The 14,589-nt window shown below is 42.0% G+C and overlaps 1 protein-coding gene across 1 annotated transcript in view; it reads right to left on the reverse strand.

Annotated features, from left to right (window-relative positions):
• Positions 1-14,589, reverse strand: part of FLT3 (fms related receptor tyrosine kinase 3) — a gene marked incomplete at both ends in the record, with an annotated part of 38,082 nt that overhangs the window by 2,101 nt on the left and 21,392 nt on the right. Inside the window, 13 exons of the mRNA XM_084306301.1 lie at positions 99-198; positions 281-392; positions 1,037-1,159; positions 1,525-1,649; positions 2,019-2,149; positions 2,522-2,675; positions 4,340-4,450; positions 5,454-5,558; positions 5,648-5,780; positions 5,879-5,991; positions 7,760-7,938; positions 9,444-9,555; positions 11,126-11,232. Coding sequence (XP_084162427.1) covers positions 99-198; positions 281-392; positions 1,037-1,159; positions 1,525-1,649; positions 2,019-2,149; positions 2,522-2,675; positions 4,340-4,450; positions 5,454-5,558; positions 5,648-5,780; positions 5,879-5,991; positions 7,760-7,938; positions 9,444-9,555; positions 11,126-11,232 — 1,605 coding nt within the window. The remainder of the gene's footprint in view (positions 1-98; positions 199-280; positions 393-1,036; positions 1,160-1,524; positions 1,650-2,018; positions 2,150-2,521; positions 2,676-4,339; positions 4,451-5,453; positions 5,559-5,647; positions 5,781-5,878; positions 5,992-7,759; positions 7,939-9,443; positions 9,556-11,125; positions 11,233-14,589) is intronic.

Here is a 14,589-nt window from a genome sequence, read left to right on the forward strand (position 1 = left end):
TGAACAGGGTGCAGTGTGCAATGAATTAAAGGTCATACAGATGGTGACCTAGTAAGCATAAATCCCCATGCTGTGCATCACTCATAAAGGACACTTACACATCTTTTGTAGCATAATACGGTCGGTCCATTTTAAATCCATTTTGGATTAATTTGTAGAAGTTGGCATCAACCTGAATGCCAGGGTAGGGATTTACACCTGGGAACACAATGGAGAATACACATTGACTCAGAAGCCACCAGAGAAAAGCAGTGCTCTTCCATCACATGACAGAACATACCCAAAGAGAATATTTCCCACAGTAATATTCCATAAGACCAGACGTCACTCTTCATTGTGTACGTCCCCTCGAATAAGCTTTCAGGAGCCATCCATTTAACTGGTAAGCGAGCCTGTACAGACAGGGGGAAAGGAGGCCAGGTCATGCCATGACACGGGTTTTCTAGATGACTTGCTGCAGCTCTCAATTCTCAACCAGAATCAATTCATGTCTGCTAGGTGAAAAGCTCGACTTCTCCCAGTAATCTCTTTATATCTACTTTGTAGACAGGAATAGGCACTTCCAATGAGCCACTTCATCTCACCTATTTTAGATGACTGCTGAAGGTACTGCACTCTGCCCTGGAAAAGCCTTTTTCTTTTCCCTGGCTGCCACAATGAGTAGCTCAGATGGAGATGTCCACCCTGTACTTCTTCATTTACCCACAGGACCTGGTATACCTCACACATATGCTATTGTCCCTGTGCTATTATTGTCTGTAACAATGAACAGTTCCCTCCACTTCCCACCAACAGGTTTCAGTAAGCTTGTGAAAGGACATGGGTGTCATTTCCTTTATAGTACTATCACTACCTTGATTTGGCTAATTATAAGCTGAGAATCTGCATTTGCCAAGGGCAGAAAAAGTGAGATTTCTGCACTGCCTATACAGTTATTTATAATGCTAGCAGGGAATTTGAAAAATAAAAGCTTTTCTTTCTTGGTTCACTAACATTTCTCAAAGATACAAAAAATAGAGAGCACTCAGGAACTTACATTGCCCCGGACAATGTAGTTGGAGTCATTCACGACATCTCTGGCAAGGCCAAAGTCACATATTTTCACTACTTTTCCATGGGTCACTAGTATATTCCGGGCAGCGAGGTCTCTGTGGATGCACTTAGAGGGACAGGATGGGTTAACACTCTGCAGCACTTGGTAGCAGAGGGAAAGAATTCACACAGGGCTCTGTGAATTGCTGCCTCCTTCCTCTCCAACCATCTGGAGGATGAGCAAGCTGGGCAGTCCCCAGTTGCTCATGGCCGTGGCCAGGGCCAGGGTCAGAGCAGGCAGAAGTGCGCTGTGCAGCCACTGCTTCTTACTCGGGGACATGCCTGAAAGTGCAGTCCAGTCTTTGCCATAAAGCTGGGGAAGGAGGTATAATTCGAGCCTGCCACTGTGTGGCTCTGTTTCTCAGTCTGCCTTTACATAGACCAATTTTTGCTCTCTTTTCTATCTAAACAATTTGCTAGCCTTCACCATACCGATTTGGACTCCAGAAACTCCATTCCTTTGGCAACTTGGTAAGAGAAGCAAAGAAGGTCTTCGAAAGTGAGCACATTAAAATCCTCTTCTTCATCCATCTGCCTGCTTATATGCTTAATATCATCTGTAAAAAACAACCAGGAGTGTGAATTTTCCATGGGCTTCATCACTCTCTGATTAATTCTATTGACTGAAGTAAGGATTTTTCTCTCTCCTAGTGCGAACATCATGAAGAGCATTAATTTTTTGTATCCTTTGCTCAGACACAAAGGAAAAGGTATTTCATACTCAAATACCACGTATAGTATGAACAGAAGCATAAGTCTGAGGTCTTAAATATTATTGAATTCTTCTCCAGCAAAATTTCTGCTAGGAGGAAAGAGAGACAAGCAACAGAAAGGGTCCTGCTGTGTCACTGAATTTGGCTAGCTGGATCAATAAATACAATAATAACAGTTAGAATTGATAGAGATAACACCAGTTAATCTTTTACCTTCCTCAGAAAACGGCACAATCCCATTTGGTCCAGGTGTCATATTTATGTTTTGGCTTGTTTGTGCAATTTCAAATTCGTCCTCTCTGCACAGACTCATGTTCACACCATACTTCAGGTGGGTTCTCATCCTGGAGGAGGTGACACATTTGGAGGTGGTGACACATTTTCAAAGGTTACACACAGTGGAGAACATATTATGCTAAATGCAAACAGTTTTACATAGAAAAAATAGGATCAGTTGTTGATATTAAAAATCTATGCATAGGCATGGGTCTTCTCAAAACTGGAAACCGAAACAAGAGATTTCTCATCTTTTGCAGTACAGTGAAAATCAAACATCATAACAAGAATCAAATCTCAGTTCCTCCCAAGGCCTTGTTTGTTAAAGTATGCAAATTCTCAAGAATTCGTTGATTATACCTGCTTACAGCACAACTGAGAATGCATCTTTAAAGAGACAAGAGTTTTACAAAGTGTTAAATTGTTTCTGAATGTCTTACCTGGAATTTTGGTCCAAATGGAAGTTGTGGTAAAAGCTGAAGTTGTGCTGTTTAAATATATCTGTCAGTGTCCAGTAAAATTTTTCTCTTTTGCTCCTTAAGTAGTTCAGAAGGTCACCATAGCAACAGTATTCAAATATCAAGTAGATTGGCCCTGAAATAGTTGGAAATGTAAATGCCTCTGCTATCCACAGAAGTTTTCTCACTGAAACCTTAAGGATGTCCCATCTTCTCCCAGGATAAATCTATATAAGACTCCCCAAGCATTTCCCCTTCCCAGGCGGATCAACTGTATCTGTAGGTAGGCTGGTGGAAAGCCTCTTTGGAAAATGTACGTAGCTGAATTTCCTGGTGGTGCATCTCCCAATGTGAACGGCAAATCCCTGCAAAGGCATGGGGACCTTTCCCTACAACAAAGGCACTGACTGGGTTGGGGAGCACAAGCTATAAAGATGTAACATACTGCCTAAATGGCTCAAGCAAATGTGACTCTCTACTCCTTGTCTTGATAGCATGAATTGATTTATGGCCTTTCATTTATCTGCAAAGAAAGGAAAAACACCTTAAATCTCCGTCCCAGGCAGGCCTAGAGTAAAGCCATAGGAAGGTTGCTGGAGGAGGTTGAACATCCCATGGATTGCTTGGAGTGGTCACCCCACTCTCCTGCAGTCTTACACTGGCATCACCATTTCTGGTGCAGAAAGACCAACTATGAACTTGTGGACTTTTCTACCAGGACTTTCTGTCAAGCAAGGGAGGCCACACAAACAAAAAAACACTACAGTATCACTCAGGGGAAGACTGCAAAAGTCTGGGGAGCCTGGTAAAGGCTTCCAAATGCTGCATTTGTATGCTGCTGCAATTTTTCCTTCCCCTGTCCTGCCAGATGAAGCAGATCTTCCCTGCAGCTCTCCTGTCTGCACTGCCACATCTTGCAGAGCACTCCTGAAGGCAGTGTCTGCCACTGGCTGGAAATCTGCTGTAGAGCTTCAAATCAACTAAAGCCACTGGCAGTGATCTATTTGTCTGCTTTCTTCATATGCCTCAAATGTCTTTGCATGACTGTGTTGCCATTGATGTGAACTGGGGTAAAAAGGGTTAACTGTTATCTCTGATCCTTTCAACTTAATACGTATCTGTGGTAGAAAATCCATCGGTATTTTTCATGGGCAGGTCTTACAATTAATTATATGAGCAAACACTGGGTAAAATCCTGCCCTTTCCCTGGGGTGATTTGGTCCTCAGCCCTTTTTCACCCACTCCTGTTGACCACTGAACTGGCCAGAGTGGGACTTCTTGGGACAGCAATATCCTCAGTAATAGCCACACAATAATTAATTAGTGATAAAGTCTTGCTACTTAGTCCATCTTTGCTTAGTTCTTTCCATCTTCAGTTTATTTTTACAGTAAGTCCCTCACAACAGACATGTTTTTCCTTTTCTCTGAATAAACTGGCCCATATCGGTGCCATCACTGCTGTTACAAGAAAACCTCTTCTATAGAAGGGCTATTGTATCACTTCATGAAAGTACAGTTAGAAAGAACACATTTCTGTACACATGCAAGCCCGTAACTTTGCTTTCAGTTCATCTTTATTTTATTTTGGGGCCACACAGAGTAGCAAATTTGGTTGGGGAAGGGAAAGCAAAGTCAGGACTCAGGGGCAAGGAGGGAAAGAGCAGCCTGAGGAATAATAGGCAGCTAATTATGGCTTGATGATTTACCACTGCTACCAATGATCAATTTTTAATATTTCTGTTCAGGAGTCCTTGTTAGGCTGCTTGTTATAATTGGTGCCTTTCCACAAGTGCAAGTTACCTGACACAGTGCAAGCTCCTAGTAGGTTCACGATATTTTCATGGCTTCCAATGTGAGTCATCATTTTCAGCTCAGACATCAGAGCATCTTTTTCTGAAGTGTCAGACTTTTCTGAAAAAGTACACACATTTGGAAACCTCCATCAAAACAACACAAAATGGTTGTGATGCTTTGTCGTATTCAAATCTTCATTTCGAATGACTGATGGCACATTTGGGAACATTCTGAAAAAATGTATGATGTAGCTAAGCAGGCCATCCTGTGCTTCAGTACTAGCCTTTGGCTTGCTTTTCAGCAAGCATTCACCCCTTGTGGTGTCAGTGAATTGGAGACACGAACCAAAAGGATCCAGATGGACTTCCATAAAGAAAACTGCCAAGCAGCAGACCAAGGAAGTACAAAGCTGATGCACGTGAGCAAACAGGGGATGATGAGCTGGGAGGAAGGGTCTGTGCAGGCATGCAGGTGAGCAGGGTGCAGCTGCTGACGTGGAGCTCCAGCCCTCCTGCTCTGCTTGCTGCCGGGGAGGCTCACGTCTGGACACTGCTCTTCTGGGAGGTGAAGGCAGCTGGGAGAGAAGCCAGAGCGAAGCAGCAAGGAGGATTAGAGCTTTATGAAGCCTGACCCATAAGGAAGGACAGAAGGAAATTGTTTTGTGCCACCCTTCAAGAGCAGGAAGATGTGCTGGAAGCTTCACAAACAAGCTAGCTCAGACACTGGAGGCAAGGAGCGTGCAACAACTCAGCAGTGCTACAAGAGAAACGGACCTCACACCCAAATTTCCAGAGTCACCAATGTAACTGGCAGGCTAAATTATGCTATGAATTTGCATTCATCATCTTTGGAGCAGAGCAGCTCCATCCTTCCCCACACAACACTGATCTTCTCTGGCACTTAGGACAAAATGCAGCACTCTGCAGGAAGAAGGCATTTCAGCAATAACTTTCAAAACAAAAACATGATTTGGAAAGTATTATGAAAGTGTTTTGAAACTAAGCATCTGTGAGGTCTAACTACTAAAAGTCTGCATTTAAAGGGATTTCTGGCACTTTTTCTGCTTTGGGGTCACTAGAATATATCACTGCTTACAAAAAGCTCCCAGAGGTTGTCATACCTTTTAGCATTTTGACTGCAACCTGGACTGAGTCTCCTGCCTTGCTAATTCCATAAGCTGTTGCATTCACCACTTTCCCAAAAGCCCCAGATCCAAGCACCTGTCCTGCAAGACATAATATGCCAATATTCTTTGTGGCCAGTACAGCACAGGCTGCTGCTCCAGTGTTGTGGTTTGCCTTGTGGACTGCTCACCAAATTCCAAATTTTCCCTGGGAAATTCCCATTTGAGATCGTATTCAAATTCACGGAAGTCAATGTAGGTATACTCGTTATCCAATGATCCAATCATCTGTATCATTTGCAACTGGCCTTCATATCTAAATTGCTTTGGAAGAAGAAAAGAAGTGGAAAAAGGCTTAGAAGAGAAGAAAAAGGCTGGTATGAACAAAAGAAGAAGGGGCAGGTGCTTATGTTTGCTTTTACCTTTTTGTATTTATGACAAATGAGTAGAGACAAAAAAAAGATCAATAGGAAGATAAATCCAGCAAAGACATAGAATGCAGTGTTGTCCGGTGGGGAAGAAACTGCTCCTGCAACTTTAAAAGAGACATGTTACTACCCACTGAATTAGAGCTTGGGCTTATAGATGAAGGTACAGGGAGAGTTGGTGGCAGCTTTGTTGATGTTGCAATTTGGAGCTGTTTCACATCTTAGCCTCCTCTGCGTGGGGTGTGCAATGGGAGGTTCAGTGCTGGGTAATTTTGACAGCTGTTTTCATTAAAAAAAAAAAAAAAAGTTACACAAATTAATAAATCTCAGGGCACTGAGGTGTTGGCATCTTCAATTGATTGGACTTGGTGAGCATAAACAGGAGTAATCAATTCCTCTTCTGATCTTTCCTCCTCTCTCCCTGCATCTTCCCCCAAGCAATGTAGTTAGACACCAAAGCACCAGAATCAGTGGATGGACTGCACAAAACCTGCTACAGGAATTGTTCTGCTGTGCAACAAGGAACTTCTTACATAGCCAAGGCCAATCAATAAAGTGCTTCTGGGTGAGGAAATGCTACATGAGGTGTGTCCTCATATTCTGATAATTTCTAAGAGCAAAAGAGTTATGTTTACTTTTTACTGCAATTTCAACATAAATGCTCAAACTCTATTAGCAATCACAGCTTTTGTCAGCTGTAGTCAAGAGCAGCAAACAGCTCGTTTGTCCGTGATGAAGGAAATCACAGAATCACAGAATTGTAGGGGTTGGAAGGGACCTCCAGAGATCATTGGGACCAACCCCCCTGCCAAAACAGGTTCCCTAGAGCAGGCTGCCCAGGTAGGTGTCCAGACAGGCCTTGAATATCTCCAGAGAAGGAGACTCCACAACCTCCCTGGGCAGCCTGTCCCAGTGCTCCGTCACCCTCACCGAGAAGAAATTCTTTTGCATGTTGGTGCGGAACTTCCTGGGCTCCATCTTGTGAACACTGTCCCTTGTCCTGTCCCCACAAACCACTGAAGAGAGGTTGGCCAAATCCCTCTGTCTCCCACACTTAAGGCATTTGTAAATGTTAATAAGATCCCCTTTCAGTCTTCTCTTCTCAAGGCTGAACAGACCCAGGTGTCTCAGTCATTCTTCACAGGGAAGATGCTCCAGGTCCCATATCATCTTTGTTGCCCTTCACTGGACTCTTTCCAGGAGAAAGCTTCATACTACAAGTAACTGGGTACTTCAAAACACTTCCCAGGAACCACAGCATGCTTCCTGGGATGGAAATATTTTGCCCTGTGGGATGTATATGGAGTACCAAATATTAAGTGCATTGGTAAATACCCACAGCAAATTTCTTGCTTGACAAGGAAAATCTTCCTCATGGCCCCTACAAGAAGAGAGACCACACAGCAGTTCCCAGACCAGGGGTCTGTCCCTTGTGTGGGTCTGATAGCAAAGAGAGCTCCTGTGAGCACTGCTGACAGCTCTGCAGTGACCTCTGTAGCCAATACCTGCCACCAGCTACCACAGCTGCTTCAGTTCTTCCCCAAACTGATGCTTCCAGGTTCCAGGTGGGGATTATGAAGAGGAAATAGAAAATCAGACCCTGTATTGCCATAGCTCCATCCTACACCATTTTTGTGACATTTTTGCCCATTTTAGTGAAGGAAGCCCCTGCTTTGGAACTAGGGAAGAGACATGTGTCCCCTATCCACTCAACACTCCCCACACCGCATGCACGCAGTGCTTGTGTTTTACCTGTAGTGTCATTGCATGGCCAGCCATTTAGATAAATAAATAAAATAAAAAAAGCCACTAATTCTACCATGCCAGCTTTAATTAAGCTGAGAAAACCTGTAATAAAACACTGATTAATGGTACCTGACAAGTTAATGAAGCTCTTTTCGCAGGCTGAGCCGACTGAATTGCTTGCACAGCACTCAACAGAGAAGCTTGTTGCTGTCTCCTTCACATCTAAAATACTGCTTGAAATCCATGACCCAAGGGATCTCCTCTCTGGCAAGAAGATCTGGATCCCCTCAGTGATTTTTTCCGTGCAGCTGGAAAACAAAGGAGACCAATTCTGATCTTTGGCTCACATTGGCATTTCCCAGGGGAGAAGGTGAGATGTTTCAAAACAGGCCTTACATCTGTGTAGGAAGGGAGGAAGCAAAAGATAGACAGGTTGTTTTTTTTTTTTTATTTGGCACTGTTAGAGAGAGGCTTCAGAGTAGCTGCCAGTGTCATATACAGACATGGCAGGGCAGGCAGGGGATGAAATAGGCTCTCTACCTCTCACCCCGAGTTCACTCTCACTTTCTACCAGTGTCCAGCCCCCTACTGCAACCATTTCTGCTGCTTTTACCTTTACCTCATCATTTCAGTCACTGAGCAGCTTCAAATGAGCTGCTACTAAAACAATAAATACAGCACAAACCCAGAGTAAAAGTTCTGACTCCTTCCATTGCAGGGATGTGATCTCGGCCATAAAGTTTCTCTCACATAAGGCCTAAGATGGTAAACATCCACCCTACATGAGTGGCTTATTTCAGACCTCATATGTAGAAATACAGAATGTTGTACGCTAGGGAAAGGAAGCCCACACAGAGATAATTTTGACTTTTTGCTTTTCTATCTTTCATCAACTTACTGCTTAACTTACTGTCCACATAAATAAATTAGTAGGTGAGTATATAAATTAAAATTCATTCAGCACTGCACATAGCATTAGCTTGTACGTGTGGAAGTTTCCAGAAAAGAAATAATCACAGCATTTCCTTTTCCAGAAAGCTGTTTTAAGGAGAAATTGAAACTTGCTAGCTGGATGTTTTCTTCACTCTTCAGTTTCTGCACAAACACACTGATGTTAGGAAACCTTCTCAGAGGTACGGATAAGAAAATTGTTTAGATATCTTTTTCATATCTATTTGAAATACTCAGAGCTTTATCCATAATCTTCCAAATGATAATTTGACCTGGTGCTCTTCTACAGCTGTGGGATTATTATTTTTTTGGCATTTCTAAAATAAAAGCTGCAGAATTCATAAAGCGGTCTCAGCTTCTCATGAAATTTTGGGGCCTGACTCATTGCCCTGCATAATTAGAGGAAATGGAAACATTCTCCCTGACTTTACTGGAAACACTCTCACTGACTTTAGTGCCTTTGGGTCATTGTAACAGCTATATTAACCAAAGCTTAACCAATTAATTGAGCCCATATTAAGCAATGCATTTCCTGAATGGCCCACAACTTTGACAGGCAAAGAGAAAAACTTAGATTGGACTTTTTACCTACCTAACTGTAGATATAAACCTAGGTGTGTTACTTGAGTGTAAAGAGCCTGAGATACACATCTTTCCAGATTTATTTTGATGCCAACAAAAATATTGATAACTCTTCCTAGTTTTGGTGATTCCTGTTCCCCTGGATTGGGCCACAAGATACCATTTTCCAAATGGTCACAAGTGCATTTTGCACTCAGTTTGTGCAGGCCAGTCTTCATATAATCAAGGATAGCTCAGATATGGTCTTCACAAGGAGTCAAAAAGAGATAAAACTATTTACTTGGATGAGTTCAGATCAGGACAGTTTCTCCAAACCCAGGATGAGGCCGGGTAGCTGTCAGCGACGCACGAGATCTGCTTGAACAATAACTGCATTGTTACTTCAGGCTTTCCTGCAACAAGGTGACACAAGACAATTTCTGTCAACACTTCAGTGGCCAAAACCTTTGTGTTTACATGGTAACTCTACACCTAGCCAGACCACGAGCTGCCTCTGTGGGTGCCAAAAAACCCACCTGCGTGCCACTGTGGGAGCTGGCTGCAGGCCTCAGCTCTCCTCCTTCCTCCATGCCCCACACCTTAGGGCTGTGGGTGAGTTGAGGGGAGCAGCCACTTCTCTGTATGGGTACGGCCAGACCAAAACAGTGAAAGGGCCAAAATTAGAAGTCTTGACTTCTGCTTTTCTGCCTGACAGCAAGGATTCAGCCTGGTTGCTTGGCTCACTTGGCTGCTCATGTACCTGAAGCAACAGGCAGATGCCATAGCCACGTGGCAGTGCAGAGACAACGGAGAGCACCAGCCAAGCCCACGGGCAGGGGTAGCCCACACAGATATGTTGCACACCAGACAGCCCCCAGACGAACTGCACTAGCTCACAAATAGCATCAGGAAAAAAAAAAAAAAAAAGACACAGACCACAGAAAGCTACCACCTAACGGGTGTGTTTCCTGTCACTGTGTCGCTACAGTAGTCACACGTATTCTGGCTCCGTGGAGTTAGAGTGCAGCCACTGTATTTAACAGGGCTTCTAGGCCTTGTGGTTTTCTTTAGAAGTGTTAATTCCTTCAGTATATGACTAAGTTCTTTTACTCTGTTCCCCCTGTTGATGGTAAACTATGAGGAGGAGAAAAAAAACTAACAACTTCCTCCTCCAGTTTGATAAGCGGAGACTTCCTTGGTATTCCCCACCTCATTTCCATATCTTTTTTGCTAAAAATGGAAGGACACAAGGCAAAAATGTGATTCTCTTCACACAACACAGCGTTAAAGAAATCCAGGCGCGGGGTCTGGAGAAGGATGTGTTTGTGGGTTGTGTTATTTGTGTTGGTCGGAGATAGAGGGCAGGCCTTCCATCTGCTATAGAGCCAAGGCTGGGACTGAACCAGCCCCACACTGGATGTCCTCTCACCAGCCCTGTGTGGCAGCTGGACATTTCTTGCTGGGAGTCACTCCTTACTATTTTAATTGTAGGGACATTCCCAGTGGTCCAGTTGTACTCATTTAATTAGGACTTAGGCTATCTTGCTGCACTCTGCTGAGGTGTACAGGAGGTCAAAAATGCTCCCAGATAGCTGTTACAGAGAACATGAGACTTCATTATTAAAGGTAAAAGCATCTAAATCAAAGTGCCTAAATAAGAGATGTTAGGAAGGAGCCTAGCAGTTGGTGAAATCAGATATTCAAATGCATAGTCAGATACTCAAGTGTATTGATTTCCTTGGAAAATCAAAGACAGTTTAATTCAATATCTAGTCAGAGATCACTCTGGAATTTAAGCCTCCTGAGCCCCAAATGGATGGAGAAAATGAATATTCAATTATATCTCCTCTTCTGTATGACACGATGAAAGGGAAAAACAGCAAATAAGCTCCATTTACATCAATAGCAAAATCTTAAGTAAGAAATCAAGATTATCCCTCCCAGATTTAGCCACATCTTTACAGGGATTGTTTTCTCACTTACTTCTCACATACAAAGTGAATCTTTTTGTCATGACTGTATCATCATTTTCAGCATAAAATATATATAAGCCAGACTGGTGCTGATGGTTGCAGAACTTTGATGAAATGCTGTGGAGCAAAGAAAAGGAAGGAAAAAGACAAAAGAAAGTATTAAAAACAAAATATTTTAGATGTAGTTAAGACTCATATATATGTTTGAAACAATTCAGTATCTTCTAATGATTAATCCAGACTAAATTATTTTATTAAACATTAATTCAGACAAAATGTAACTGTCTTAATAAGAGGATTTTTTTTTTTTTCCCAACAGTATTGATTTCATCCTGCAGTTTTTCTGTAACTTTCAATAGTTTGTGGACTGCATATGGGCTGTAGGGTTGTGATTTTGTTACCAACCCATTGGAAGACAGGGTATATAACGCATTCTGGCTCAGATGTTAAGACCAGCAAAGGATTGTGGTTTACTGTGGTCAAACTGTCTACTCTCTGAAGGATTCCAATGTTTATTTCTGGTTGGTATGAACAAAAGTATTAGGACATAACAATGAGATAGTAGGATCATGCAAGAGAAACCTCTCCAGATCGGAAGGTCTGATGGAACTCAGAAATGAGATCATCATCAGAAGCTCAATGTCATTGAGACAAAGCACCAACCATCAAGACAGTTCTGCAGGAGGAAGGGCAGCCTTCTACCAGCCCCTATTCCTTTGGCCCAAAGGATGGAAATAAGGCAAGACTCTAACCCTGCTTGTGATGATGGAAAAGGGGATTGCAGAGGACTTGAAGACTGATGCAGGACTGACCTGTTGAGCCAGGAATAGACAGAAGGAAGGGAATATATCATCTTTACAAAGCTGGCATACAATTTCTGTACTTTTGGCTAGGTCAGGATAGTTGTCAGACTTAAATGGGAGATTTGCAGTTCAACACTAGAAGAGCACTTAAGAAAAATTCATTTTAGCTTTAGTTGTTGACATTTTACATGCACACATTTTGGCTGAATGCTAACAAAAACTGAGTAGCAGACATCCACTCAATTTTAGTATGAAATGCAAGCAGTCATATCAGGGAGTTTTAAATAGACAGAAAAAAGGACAGTCCATACTAGCAATTGCAAAATAACAGAAAGCAATAATGAGCTTGGAAGAAATCTAGAGAATTAAAACCAGGATGTTTAAGCAAGATACTTATAAATGAACTAAGACACCAAGTATCGCCATGCAATTAAAAATCAAGAAAAATCACATAGAAGCCACTGGGAATTTTGCCTTCTGACTAAGCATCTCAGTATTAAGTTACTCACTTTTGAGTGTCTTCATCTGAAATGACCTTAAAGATGTCCCTGAAATCAGGGATTTAAAAAAAATAAAAAATAAAATAAATAAAAAAGATGCCTTTTATGTTGCCTCAAAATAGATGCCAAAGGAAACGGAAACCACAAATCACTTGCTGCTTTTGAAAACCTAAGCATTTCATTTCTCATGAAATAATGAGAAAATCTTTAAAAAAAATGCCTTAGGTACCTGAAAATGTAAGAGGATGTGAGATAAATAATATAAATTTACCAGAGATCATTCTGTATATGAAAACTCATTTGATCTTAGGAGGGAAGTGAAATTCTGCAGTGTTATAAAACACAGAGACAACAAAAGCAAATATTAAATGGAAATTTTGAAACAATCTCTGAAAACACAGAAGAGCACTGACAGGAATGATGAATCACTGAAACTTGAAATCAAAAGCCAAAGAGGAGGGCAGAGTTAATTAATAAAAGTTAATATGATCTTTAGGAGGAACAGTTTGACAAGGAAATGGCAGAAATCAAAAAAGGGAAAAACAGGAAATGAAAAAGGATATGAAAGGAATAAAGTAGAAGTGTTGGGAGATAGGATTACACAGAAGTGAACTAAAATATGCAAAGACAGAATAAGGTTTGTGTTGACCTTTTTTGTGTTGTTTTGAGAAATATGCTTTAAAATCATGTTTGCATCTGCAGTACTACAGCTTGTAGGCACAATCCCTTCACTCCACTCCCCCTTGCTGTTTCTGTGGAAAACTAAGCTAAATTAAACATTTGTCCCTTCCCATTCAAGCTCTGGGACGGTGGTGGGGCTCTCCCCTGTCCAGCAGGAGGGGATCGTCTCCTCTGGGCTGCAGAAGCTATCCGAAGTGACTCACACATTCCAGGACAGCTGCACCTTACTGATTAATGGGGTTACCTAAGCTGTGTCAAGAGCTCTCAACATTGTTATTCTTGGCCCAGTCCCTAGCACCTTCTTCTTATCTGTATTGAATTCACACCAGCTGCCCAATTGTCCGAGCAAAACTGACTCCTGCTCTTACCAGCAGTGAGGAGACAGTCTATGACAACTGCAAAGCAAATAAACTTGGCATTATCAGGCAAGGATGAGCAACTGCTCATGGTGGTCCCAGGAGACCTCATTTCCAAAATCAGTCTTGACCACAAAGAACAGACCTGCCGAGCCCACATCAGGCATGCAGATTAGTCACCAGCACCCACCCAGCACTATCAAAGTTTGATGACAGCCCTCACTTTATCAGCAGGGACAGAGTTCCTGTGGCCATTGCCAGGAGATGACAATTTACTGATCTGAACTGAGCTGTCTCTGAAGCATGCAGAGGTCTGACTTCAATACTCCATCTGATGCGGATGAAAAGGCCAGACTGTTGCAAAGACGACTCAACAAGCTAGTGGATAAAATCAAGTGTACTAAAATACTACGAAAAGAAAGCTTAAGAAGTGCAATCAAAGCTATAACACAGGTTTAAGAAGATGATGAGAGATTTTAAGAATATGAGAAGAAATCAGTGTGGGCACATTAACTCCTGCCTAGCTCTTGTTTCATGTTAAAGATAAAACTTCACAAGAGCAGCTTGGCTTTTTTTTTTCACTAAGGTGAATAAGAGCTGTTACCTTGAAAGCCATGGGACTACTCTGAAAGAAACTCTGAAGGAAATTAGATAATGTTATCAAGAATTTAGAAAGCCTAGGGAATGGAGAAAACATTAGCCTTAAACAGGACTCATGCCAGAACTTCATTTTAGGAAATAACAGAAAAGGTAGATAACTAACAGGTTTATTCAAAACATGTTTTGCAACAGCGAAAGAATACATGACCTGGGTAATTAGCAGAACGGTATGTTTCTGTGGCACAGGCAGAGCCAAATAGATCTAAGCCTGGGAAACTGCAGGGCCCTGGGTTTGGTTTGAGCAATAGCAAAGATACTGGGAACATCATCAAGAACAGGATGACAAAAGGGGAACATGAGATCCAGTGTGAAAACTGCAAAGGAGCTGTAATTGAGTAATTATATCAAAGAGAATGGGAATGGCAAATTTCATATAACCTAAAGGGTTGCTGGATGTATAACTTACAAAAGGGTTTATTCTGAAGTGGAGAATAAAGTGATACTATAAGCTATCTACACAAACTGCTGCTGAAA

This window comes from Netta rufina (assembly GCF_964035555.1).
Source record: "Netta rufina genome assembly, chromosome: 1".
Taxonomy (NCBI): Eukaryota; Metazoa; Chordata; class Aves; order Anseriformes; family Anatidae; genus Netta; species Netta rufina.